The 13,102-nt window shown below is 42.2% G+C and overlaps 1 protein-coding gene across 2 annotated transcripts in view; it reads left to right on the top strand.

Moving 5' to 3' along the window:
• Window positions 1–13,102, top strand: part of SPAG6 (sperm associated antigen 6) — a 49,504-nt gene that overhangs the window by 32,519 nt on the left and 3,883 nt on the right. For both annotated transcript variants that reach the window (XM_080974476.1, XM_080974475.1), the window contains 4 exons: window positions 296–448; window positions 3,050–3,241; window positions 9,331–9,447; window positions 12,180–12,325. In XM_080974476.1, the coding sequence (XP_080830602.1) occupies window positions 296–448; window positions 3,050–3,241; window positions 9,331–9,447; window positions 12,180–12,325 (608 nt within the window). The remainder of the gene's footprint in view (window positions 1–295; window positions 449–3,049; window positions 3,242–9,330; window positions 9,448–12,179; window positions 12,326–13,102) is intronic.

The following is a 13,102-nucleotide window of genomic DNA, read 5'->3' as shown; positions in this document are numbered from 1 at the left end:
TTCAGTAACATTTGGAGGACCACGGTTTCTCCATCCTTTCAGTGGAAGGCTGCATTGTATTATACTTTGCTAATTTGAATACATCTGTAAGCATATGTTTAGCATATAATGTGGCTGATTAAGCACTAGGGGCTTCTTCAGCTCACTTATATCCATATGAATAGAATGGCTCATTTTTTAAAAAAAAAAATTTTTGGTGTGCATCATCAATAGGGATGGAGTCACTTGGCCATAGACTGCTTGACTGCACTGTTTGACAGTTACTTGAAATCCTTTCTGATTTATCTGTTTTCAGCTTTCACAACTCATAGTGAATGCAGGGGGAGTTGCTGCTGTCATTGACTGTGTTGGTTGCTGCAAAGGAAATGTTAGACTTCCTGGTATCATGATGCTGGGCTATGTGGCAGCTCATTCAGAGAACCTGGCCATGGCAGTGATCATTTCAAAGGTTAGTTCTTGCGGGCTGCTATAATCATAATGAGATTCTGAGAAGATGATGCATATGCGTGTGGCTGTGCAGGCTAGGTGTCACAACAATGTGTTCATCAGACTGGTGAGGATGCTGAAGACAAAGAATGCAAGTTTGTTTTTCATAAATGTTTGATCCCCTGATAGCCATGAAGCTCACTGGGTGTCTTTGGGCTGGTCACTATCTCTTAGGTAGCCCATGTGCACTGTTTGGAGTCCCTTGAAGGAAAGGTGGGATATGAATGGCTTGCATCCAATGGTGGCTTTACCTTGCTGGAAAATGCTTCCTTTCAGTTAAGGTGGAACGCCCAATTTTTGCCTATCACTCCCTTTCCACTTAAGTTCCACCTGAAAAGCTGCTTCTGAAGAATCAGGGACTCTCCAGAACAGTATGGGATATGTTGCAGAGGATTATGTTGCATAGGTGAGGTTGGCAAAAATCTGGATTGTACAATTGGAAGCCCTATCTGCTAAGGCAAAGCTGCCATAGGATGCAGCCCAATGCAAACAAACAGACAAAACAAACATAAATCTCATGCACCCTCTTGACACTGTAAACCAATGGGAAAAGCAACTGAATATAGGCTAGCTACTGATTCAAACATCTTGGATGTTTTTCATGAACTGTAGGACAGGGATGAAAATAACATTTCATACTTCAACTGGAATTGTTCTTTCATTATGTAATCTAAACACAATTAGATACCAGCCTTGCTGGTTTCAGTGGCTCTTGCTCCCAAAAGAATGAACTTTGTATCCCACTTATAACCTAGTCATAAAAATTCTAAGTTGTATTTAAAAGATTATGTGTAAAATCTTTAGAAAAAAGGTGTTTGTTTAATCCCAATTTAGAAAGAATATTTTTAGCACAATTCTGCCAGAGTTAAACATTTTTAAATCCTGATTTCAAAGGGAGAGTTATGCACATATTTAATTCTCTTTCTCCCTGTCCCTCTCTCTCCCTGCATGTGTGTTCGAGTGTGTGTGTGTGTGTGTGTGTGTGTGTGTGTGTGTGTCCGTGTTAAATCAGTGCCTACATTTTGCTGGATTGTGCCTTTGTTTATTTAATAACTTCCATAATTCTTTTTAAAAATACCATAGAGATAATGGTTCAGAGTTATTTGGGGAGCATTAAAGAAATCAGAAAGAAATTCATTGTTAAAAATGTCATTGAAATATGATAACTATGTCCACTTAAAGGTAGGGTGTTTGTGTTTCTAAAGCAAAAAAATCACTTGAATGTTTTAATTTGTGTTCCATAACCAGAGTTATGCTCTTACTCATTGTGCCTGGAATGCAATGGAATAGCAGGGCCTTGGGTTTTGTTTTTTGTTTTAAGAAAGGTTATGGATTAGTTTGCTAGCACAGTCTTGCATTTTCATGAGATGCTAATCGAGTTGTTTTTCCAAATGGTAGAAACAAAATTGGCAATTGGCTTCTTAGAATAAATATTTGATGTCTCACTTTAAATTTCTTCAAAATAAGAATGCATAAAACAAACATGTACCTGCTTTGCTCCTGCTGTGGTACATTTAAAGTGTGTATGGTGGTGGTGGGGAATTAAACGCTGCAAAAAAGTGAAACACATTTATGCTCTGTTCCATCATGAAATGACTTGCAGTTTTGAACCCTTGTGAATGCTCTTCTATTTTGGTTTTCCTGCATTGCTTTATTTGAAATGGCTAGACTGCTAAGCAAGCTTTTATGTCTGAGATGAGGGTTGCTAGATAACCTGACAGTGAGGAAGAAAATGTAATATTTCACTGCGTTGTGAGCAATATAGGTATTGATGCTATTGTGTCTCCCTCTCCCTTAAAAAAATGTATCAAATGGTTCCTGGTGGATAGTAGAATGTATTGATGCTTTTTTAAAAAAACACACCAAAGTGTTCTAATTATGAAATTGTCAGGACTAAAAGCCAACCTGACTGATGAAAGTTCCAATATACATCTGTAAGGGTCAACGCTCACATTAATAATAATTTGTTAGTTGTGCTTAACGGCATTGTGTGGAGCAAATGAAGAAAAGCAAGTAAAAAGGACCTAAATATCCTGCTTGGAGTGGTGGAAGAAACAACCCTGCTCCCTCCAAGCATTATGGCTGTCCCCCAGCCATTCATTTATGTGAGGCTTGTGTGGCAGCCTCGTGCAAGTCTTACTGAAATGAGCACAGAGGCAGTGCTTGGTTGCTTTCCAGGAAACCTGGGAAAGAAACCTGAAACCCTGGAATTTCAGTGCCTGATAAAAGCGCCAGCTTTGCTTTCTGCTTTCTGCCTGAACTGTGGCACCTGCTCTCTGAATCCTTTTGGAAAGCAATAAACGTGTCAGCTCTAACAGCCCTTATCTCAGAGAAATTTGCAGATTTAATATTCTTCTGATGCTTAAATATGTAGCGTTCAGGAGTAATCCTTGCAGACGGTGCAAGTGACAGAGGCATCATAGGTGCTTTGAGTTGAGAATGTATAAATACAGAGAAAGGGAGAAGCTTTTTATTCTATCCCCTCCCTCCCCAGCAATCTTTGCAAGGTTCTCCAAACCCAGCCTGGATTCATAGTGTTTTGTGCTTTTGATTAATACCACAGGGGGTTCCACAGCTGGCAGTGTGCTTGTCAGAAGAGCCAGAAGATCATATTAAGGCAGCAGCTGCCTGGTCTTTGGGACAGATTGGGAGACACACTCCGGAACATGCCCGTGCTGTTGCAGTAGCAAATGTCTTGCCTGTGCTGCTCTCCCTGTATATGTCACCTGAAAGTTCAGAAGATCTTCAAGTCAAAGTAAGTAGATTTGCCTGACGCTTTGAGACAGGGTGGGCTAGAAAACAAATAACATTCGATTATGGGTTAGCAACCAGTTTGGTGCTAAGGTAATAAGTAGTAGATTTCTGGGAATGGGTGGTGATTTGCTCACCCTGCCTGGGAATATGTAGTAAGCCAGATGGCTGCTGCTAAATTGCATAGATCCGTTAGCACAATTTATCATTTTATCAAACTACAATTGGTGGATGTGCCAGGCTGTTTTAAAGGTACAATATTCTCATTTAGAGACCTTCTGGTTCAACCATACCATCCCCATAGGCTGTGATTCAAGCTACATATGTGAAAGCAAGTATCACTATGAAATAGGAACCTGCGGTAGTTACAGCAAGTAACTAGTTTATTTGCTCATCTGGCCCAGTATTGTCTGTTGTGATTGGCAGATTCTCCCTAGGGTCTTAGGCAAGCATCACCTGCTACCTTATCCTTTTAACTAGGGATGCTGGAGTCAGGTGCTCTCCTACTGAGTTGCAGTCCCACCCACTCAGTGGGACATGGCCAGTTTATACATTAGTGCAGCAGTGGAAGAGCCATTTCCCAATGACTGCTTCCCATGCAACTTTAGTATCAATGGGCCACATAACGTAGTTTCTTTTGACGTGAGCATCTCCTAGACCTCCAAAAGCGATGTTTGCATGTAAAGGAAGCACACTGTTTGGTTCAGCCATCTTGTTCCTCCATTGGTGTGCACTATATATGCCTTAGAATGAGGTGGTAAGAGTCCTGAGGTGTTAGAGTAGATTACCACTTCAGACTATGTGAAAACAAAACTCCTTGCAGATGGAAAACTAGATTACCAGGAAGAAAACTTCAGCTGTGCTTGCTTTCTGCTTGAAAGTGATTTGTTTTAAACTTCAGCAAATGGTATTTCAGAGAACATTCAGAAATGTCATTCCCCCCACCTGTAATCTGAAATGGTACAGTCCATTCTGTTCCATCAGGATTCCACCACCTCCGTTCTGCTTTGCGCATAGGCCAGGACATTGCCAGAGAAGCACAGGGTGAAGCTATATGGAAGTGGCTCCCCCCAGTGTTTCAGTAACATATCAACTGGGCCTTACCTCCAAGAAAAAAATATAGTTAAGATCAGAGCGTTCGTATTTACTGTTTCTGCTGTACAGGATATGACATAATATTGTCTGAGTCATGGAAAGTTTTGGGGCCTCTCTAGGTTTTTGCTTCCTTTTGAGGATAGCAGCTGGAGTGTAAAGTGTAAATCAACTTGCTTAGAAGTGTGCAGGCTGGGGAGTGACACATGGAAAGTAACAAAGAGCGTAAGTTGCACTCTCACGCAGGAAACATTCGGAGCCACACAAGCAAGAGTCCACCAATCTATTCTCCTCCTCTCTCCTGTTTCTCTCTTCTTGGCTCTGCCTTTCTTAAGCTCCATTTGCTACTGTAGTTTGTGCACACATACCTTCCCAGATGGTCAGCCATCCAAGGAGCTACAAATCATGCCTCTCTGAAACCAGGAGTCATAATTCATTCCAAGCATAGGAGAACCACATGAGGGGAAATCTCTTATTACAACAAGGGCTTCCTGGATTTTCTTGGCCTTTTCCACAGCTGGGGTTATGGCATGGGATAAACCTGTGCAGAGCACAGCTTCTAGCGGCTTTTTTGGGTAGCTGCCTGTCAGTTGTGGTAGCTGATTATTTATATTCATTTTATTTCAGCTTTTTATATACTACATAATCACTGAAGTTTCTAAGTGGTGTTTATAAAATGGAAAAAAAAAACCTTACAGTGACTAGAATAAATTGAAATTAATTAGAAAAAGATGAACCTTCTTTAAAATGCCTGCTGGAATAGAAAGGTCTGTGTCAAGCATCTGATCTCAGCTGGGAGGGAGTTCCACAGAATCAGGCCCATAATACTGAATGTATGCTTTCTAGTGGACACAAGCCATGCATCTGAGCCACTAACAGGAGCCTTCACTGATTATCTCAGTGACTGGGCAGGGATATAAGGAACCAGGTGTTCCTTAAGGCGTCCGAGACCCAAGTTATTAAAGACCCTTGTAAATTAATATGGGACCCTTGAACTTGGCCTGGTAACATATGGGTAGCTAGTGTTAGCTTTTACACTCTGGAATTAGGTGTTAGTAGTCTCTCCTCACCAGCAGCCTATCCACAGCATTTTTCACTAGCTGGAGCTCCCAGACTATGACCCAAGGATATCCTACATAGAGTTCATTGCAATAATCAAGTCTTGAGGTTACATGACTCACTGTGCCCAGCCCATCACTGTTTGCAGCATTCACCACTGCAGGGGGCAGTGGAGGAGGAGGAGGGGTCAGTGCCACCTGCCCATGCTGACTGCTGGAATCTGTACAGATCAGGGCCGTCCATTTTTCTCAGGAGCTTCTTAGTGACCAAGTAAGCATCATACCATCCACAGGGTAGAGGGGACTAACCTAGGCCTTGATGCATTTACATGCTTAGGTAATTTGAAAGTTCTCCGCACCCTAATCCATATGCAAGCTCGTTTACAAGCTGTGATGCTACGCTGCACTGTGCAAAAGCACATGGGACTGGATGCTAGTCTGTTTACTGCAAGGGAAATCATTTGCAACGCTGGGTGTTGTCCATGCCTATTTCCTGTACCAGGTTGGTGTCAGCTATTGGCACTGCTGCATCAGCACTGGAGCAACACATTCTTGCCAGTGTTTTGCAACATAAAAAAGAAGAAGATATATGTTTATAACATGTCAGCTCCCATACGAAGGATCTGAGTCCTCTCCCCACACCCCTATTTTATCACTGGAAAAGGCTCTCCTCCACCTACCGCATGCTGTGTTTGTTTACTTTGTCATAGCCTGTCTTATAAATAAGCCAAGGATGTGTTTGCTTAAAGAAAAACGTAACTCTATTACAATATGCCAGAAGTTCAAAATATGTGTCAGCAGCTGCAGTATGTGAAATGGCAGGCTGTGCCCAGCACAGTGCCTTTCCGTTTGTGAAAGGTGTGGATGCATTTCACAGATCTCAGAAGCCAGTCAGTATTGAGGCCATGGCACACTGGTAGAGGACATCAACCCCCCACCCCCACCCTGTCCCAGTACTGCAATCCTGATGAATAAAACCCTCCCCTGAAGCTACTATTCCACCTGGGAGGATGACGTTGCCACTGGTGTCAAAGACTGCTTCGGAAATCACCTTATGCCTGGTCAGACCCTTTCTCCCTCTGGCCCAGTATTGCTTATTCTGACTAACAGCAGTCTTCAGGGATCAAACAGAAAACTTTCCCACCACCTTCTACATGACCCTTTAATAGTAATTTATTATTATTATTATTATTATTATTATTATTATTATTATTATTATATTTATACCCCACCCATCTGGCTGGGTTTTCCCAGCCACTCTGGGCGGCTTCCAACAGAATATTAAAATACAATAGTCTATGAAACATTAAAAGCTTCCCTGAAAACATTCATTATTTAATCTGTAACCTTCTGCATGCCAAGTATGAGCTATAGACCCACCCCTCTTGCAGCGAATAGCAGCTTAAGGAGGGATTTTAATTGGAACTGCAGGACTTGGGCAGGGGCAGAGTTAACATCTCATTCCTCCATGCCACTGTTCAGACCCTGATTGGGGGCAGATTTGCCTGCAGTGCTATTTAGTTTTTTAAAAAATATATATATCTGTGTGTTTCACATTTATCTAGTTTGGCCCTTGGTGATCATGTGCATTCTTAGAATAACAGTTGGATGGTCATTCAGTGCTGACTGGTGCTGCCAACTTTTGATTTCAGAAATGCTGGTTTGCGTTTATAGGTGGAGACTGGTAGAATCTGATAGGCGCTAGAGATGCATCCAGCCATCCCTCTCAGAAATTCTAAGTTTCCACAGATCCTCGGGAAGGAGCCAAAAGCTGTAGAATGACTCGAGATTTCTCCAGAAACTCATACTAACTTTTAAGTTGAAAATAGCAACAAGGACTAGAAAACAGGAGGTATTCCTGATAATTTGCGGGAATTTGAGCGTATACAGATGTCTACTGCAATAGGCAGAGAGGGGATACAGAGAGAGGGGGTTAGGTAGGTGGGTCTATCCTGATAACATTGGTTAAAGCCTCTCTGACAAATTGGTGCAGCAAGGCTGGGAGAGGCAAAAGGGAGAAGAGTGATGTCACTCGGTCTCAATGTTGCATATGATGCTGCTTGAACTGTTGTGGCACAAGGATATATGAACATATGGAATTGCCTTACATTGAGCAAGACCATTAGTCTATCTAGTGCAGGACTGTCTACTCTGACCAGTAGCGGCTACCTAGGGATTGGTCTGTGTGCATCTGTGCAATGGGTCAGTGCATCTGGCTGTTAACCAGAAGGTTGGTGGTTTGAACCCATCCAGGGACGGCTGTGGACAGGATTCCTGCATTGCAGGGCGTTGGACTAGATCAGCATTTCCCAACCTTGGGCCTCCAGCTGTTTTTGGACTACAACTCCCATAATCCTCAGCTAGCAAGACCAGTGGTCAGGGATGGTGGGAATTGTAGTTCGAAAACAGCTGGAGTCCCAAGGTTGGGAAACACTGGACTAGATGACCCTTAGAGTCCCTTCCAACTCTATAATTCTGTGATTCTATTATTGAACCCCGAACCTTATATTTGTGTGTGCGTACTCTATTACTGCTGACCTACAGTACTCCTCCAGACATTTAAAATTATGGTTTGGATTGGCTGCCTGTTTCCTTGATGTCCTTGATGTATTTGAATTCATGTCTTTCAATTCAAATACAGCATTCTGGTTTAATTGAATGGTGAATGTTAGTTAACCACACAAAGGGCTTAAACACCCAGCCGTGGGTAGCTCAGTTGTGTCTGCCTTTGAAACTCCAAGAATGGGAAGCTGGATACAAGCTGTTAGTCACTGCAGCATTTTAATCTACTTGCAACGTTAGTACAGAGGGATAGAATATCATGCCATTATCTAATTACATTTGAGGTTAGTAGAACCTCAGGTAGTCACAAGGGAGAGACAGGTATCCCTGCAGGATACAGAAGATCCATTTTGGACTACAGAAATGCATACTGAATGTGTGGAGTCGCAGGAGACAAAGTACATGTTAGGTCAGCTGCTCTCAACCTTTTTGCTGACTCCAGACCACTTGAAAATTGCTAGGGGTCTCAGCAGACCACTTAATACATTTTTTTCACTGAAACCATTGTCAAAACCATTTTCACTGAAACCATTATGAAAATCACAGGTGCCAGGCTGCTGAGACTGGCCCCCTTAATTTGCAGATTTCTAGCAAGGAAATGCACCATCACTGCATTATGAAAATTGTAGGCCTTAGATCAGAGCCTTATTAGTCTGTCCAATAAATCCATCTCTGATTAAAACAGCCTTGATCATCAGAAAAATACAAATTGTGCTGGGTTAAGCACAAGTATTTTTCATTTGTTCTCTAACCTTTCCATGGATCACCTGAACGGAGCTTGCAAACTACCAGTGATACATGGACCAGACTTTGAGAACTTCAGAGTTAGGTCATATCTGCATCAGACAACTTTTACAATATTGGAGCTGGCGAATGCCAATGAAGTCTTTGCCTCATGCCATGCCGAGTCAAGATCCATTTGAATAAACCTGTAGGCTGTATGTTACACTAAACGGTACCTGTTTTACACAACATGTTTTACAGATCATGGCCTTTCATTTCAGTTGGTGCCTTGACTTCCTCCTCCATTTCCATTGGGGCTGCAATACTTAACACCCACAATCTGACACAAGTTGAAAGATACACACGTTTAAATCTTGTTGATTTCATTGGGATATAACAGAACACAGAACAGTTCACTAGGTTGTGGCTTTTTAAAAAAAATGTGTGCATCTGCTTATTTATAAACTTACAGCCTTCCAAAATAAATCTGACTTGATGCACAAGAAACATTTTCAAGATTCCTGGATCTAGAAAGGATACTTAAAAGTTGATTCATTATAGAAATAACAAGAGGCTGGGTTTTTCCAGGCAGACTTGGTAACTTCTTGGTGATGATTGTCAGCCAATGCCTTACTGAAAGTGTTTTGTGTTTTGATAGACTAAGAAAGCTTTGAAGAACATCCTGCAGAAGTGCACTCATCTGCCAGCACTCGAACCCTTATTGCATGATGCTCCTCCAAACATCCTGAAGCACATAGTTGGCCAGTTCAGTAAGGTAAATGAGCATTTGCTTACACTTCCTAAAGGCTCCATACGTGGCCAATATTTCTAAAACCCATCTGGGTAGCTTGATGAGCACATTCGCACTTTCAGGGCCAAGGGCAGCTGTTGCACACAGAAAACAACAACAGTGGCATAGGTTGGTCTTAACACTTGGGAAATAAAGGCCATTCTGTGTTGCTGCTTTCTTTCTGTGTTGGGATGCCTGTTACAGCTGCTTTTGGTCTTGTTCTTGTGCATCTGTGCAGGCAGCTGTACCTGAATCCAGTTCTGGAGTGTTTTGTTGAGGACACTTGAAATCACTCGCTGGGAACAGCCAAGAGTGCAGCAGGAAAAAGGCTTTGCTCTGTGGATCAAGCCAAGGGAAGAAGGGAAAATACCCTTGCTATATATGCTGGCCTGTCTAATCCATAGGCTTCATACTGCCTGCCAGGTGCAAGGGGCAGTGCTTGCATGAACCTGCCCTCTCAGGCCCATGCTCACATAACCAGTAGTGTAGTGGCAAATTCAGAATTACAGGGCCCCTTCATAATAGTCTCAGCCATGGCCTCTCACAGCTCCACCTACTCCCTTCTAAGATTGTGCAGTAATCTTGTAAAATAATAACTAGGGATGTATTCTGACTCCCCTCCTTTCACTCTGATTGGCTTCAGTCAGCACAAAGAATAGGAAGATTTCTCAGGGGCTAAAAAGCTCCCCTTTCATGCCAATAGGATGCTAGAGACAGGGAGCCTGCTGCAGAACTAGTTAGGGGTCTTTGACCCCCTGCATCCACAGACCACTGCATCCCTGTGCATAACTCCTGAGTCCCCTCTTCTTTAACAGGTTTTTTTAATATGACACTCCATGGTTTTATGCCTCAGATGGAATGAAAAGTCAATGTTTTTCTAGAATAAACTGAAGTTAGGAAACAAGAAATCCAGCCACAATATATTTTGTTAGTTGTCTCTGCAAACCTCAAGCCAATAAATGTATAAGAAAAGGGGCTCCCTTTATCAGTTTTTGGAACTCTAATAGAATTCAGCCCTATATATCTTACTGCAATAAACTGCCTGCTTATATTAATAATGCAGTAATTTTTCAGGGCCATTGTTCAAAAATGTATTGTCTACTATGTTTTACCCTTCCTATTTTTATTATTATTAAAAATGTAAAAGAAATAAATCAAGCCACTTTTCTTTGTTCTTCTTGCCGTTTTTAAAGAAATGAGGGCAAGATTTCCACTTGAGACTGCTTAACCCAAATAGAGCTCTGAGCGCTTATCCACACTTCCTCTTGTCCTTTTCCCCAGGGAAAACCACTCTTTAGCGCTCAATCGGAGCAAACGGCAGTTGAGATTTCCCCTGGAATGACATGTGTTCTGATCTATTGCTAAAGAGTGGGCTTTCCCTTGGAAAGGAGTGGGGCAAGGGGAAAACCACTCGGAACTGTGCTTTCTCACCACAGCACACAAGTGGAAGTATAGATTAGCCCCGAGTCTTACAAAAAACGGGGGGGGGGGGGGGCAGAGGGAATTACTTGAGAATTTAAATAGAGGCAATCTCTGCACTGGAAACAGCACACTTATCAGAGTCCAGTGGAGCCCTGTTTCGTAGTTTACCATATCACTCTTGTTTTAAGGGCCACCCTTTATTTTGAGAGCTGCCCCCTCCCAACCCCTATGTAGTCCCTTGCTCTCTGCTATGTGGCAAGGATGCTTTTTTGGGGGGAGCAGGGCCAAAAGAACTCTGGCATACATTCCCTGCCACATCCCATTCTATGCTGCAGCTTACCCTTAGTAGCCTCAGCTGAATCTGTCTCTCTGTTGAGTGGTACACATTGGTGTCAATACTTAGTGGACCTTAAACTATTAGAAATAATCACAAAGGCGAAGGTGAAATAAAGGATAACCTTTGTGCTTTTAAGATTTTATTAGGAGGGTTACGGCATGGATCAGATCAAGAGGAAAAGCTAGTACAAATGCATGCTAAGCAGAACAAAACAGTTTGAGTTTAGAGAAGCTTCTACTGAAATGATGGGTTGTATTGCTGCTAAGGACAGTAAGATCCTGATGTGGGCTTTCTGTCCAGAGCAACCTTCCCCAATCTGATGCTTCCAGATGTTGTTGGACTCTGACTCCCATCAGAACCAGCCAACATGGTCAACCGCCAGAGATAGGAGTTTTAGAGTACTGGAAAACATCTGGACAGCACTAGGTTGGGGAAGGCTAGTCAAGAGAATGTCAAGTTTAAAAAACAGAATATTTTGTATCCGACTGGGGAATTTTTTATCTGCAAAGCTAAAGTTGCCTTTGCACCTTCTTCCTGCTATTAATGTGCACATAGGATCAGGATTGCTAATGTGGAACAGGAAGCAGAAGAGGCATTTGTAATTCAGATGTGCATGCTGACCACTGTAGGTTTTGCAGTCGTGTACAAATCAATTTGAGCAAAAACTGCTTTAAGCCTCCTGCTTGTTAATGAAAGTGCCCTGAGCAGTGTGAGTCTGCAGTTCTTCTTCACTCTCTGGGCACAGTGCAGTGGCATGTTTTTCTGCACAAGTGCCTTTTCTATTGTTCCCTTTCCCTCCTCCATTTTGTCTCAGCGAGGCTTGCAGAGGAGAACATTCTGTTAGATCGTGCTCTTGGTGTCCCTCAATTTTGTTTTTAATATTAAAACTTCACAGGAGATAATAACCTTTGCAAAGAAATGCTGAATTTCTTACTATTATATGCTTCATTTTAAATAGGTTCTGCCCCATGATTCCAAAGCACGGCGCCTTTTTGTAACAAGTGGAGGCCTTAAAAAGGTTCAGGAGATAAAAGCAGAGGCTGGGTCACTTCTTCAAGAGTATATCTACACAATTAACAATTGTTATCCGGAGGAAATAGTCAGGTAAGGGTGGGAAACGATGCTGCAGTTTCATTTATGCTGTCCACAAAGCAATATCAAAATGCAAGAGATTTATAAATACAATTTAAGTTCCTATGTGACTTTCTCTTTCAGTCTGACATTGGGTTAGGGGCATAACAAAGTAACTGGACTTTTTCTTCTTCTTATCATTCATTTGTATTCTGTTATGTGTATTTACTTACTTGGTTTTTTTGAAAGGGACTCTAGCCAAGATCCAAAATAACAATAACAATGTACAAATATTCTACGCACCTAAAAGTGCCATGTCACATATGACAGTGAGGGGAGTTCCCAAAGCAATTTGTGATGTGGTCTGCGTTGGGATGGGTTGCTCAGATGGTAAAAAGAGTTATAACAGAATCAACTCCTGAGTACACAAAGGTACTTGGTTATACCTAGAAGTCTTATTAGATGGCCTGAGATCCTTGGACCCAATATTCAGGATGCATGTTCACAAAGTAGGCAGTAACACCACTTTCTGTACAGTGTCCATCCACCATACCACAAAGGGCTGGATAGCTAATTCCAGCAGAGAGAGGGTAGCTTTGACATTAATGAAAATGTGAGGAATGGACTCCAGTTGCAAATCCACTCAGAGCAGACGGAATAGCCCTCCAGGATTTTAGATTTGCTAGGCTACGGATCGCATGTAGTGTCTGGCTGTCAATATGATTTTATCCTGTCCACAAAAGAAAATTGAGAGGAGTAGGATGTAAAGGACATGGCTGTAGCCCGTTCCTCTTAGTTTCTGGACTTTCT

This window comes from Podarcis pityusensis (genome assembly GCF_964106645.2).
Source record: "Podarcis pityusensis genome assembly, chromosome: 12".
Taxonomy (NCBI): Eukaryota; Metazoa; Chordata; class Lepidosauria; order Squamata; family Lacertidae; genus Podarcis; species Podarcis pityusensis.
This window is presented reverse-complemented; position numbering and strand designations above follow the sequence as displayed.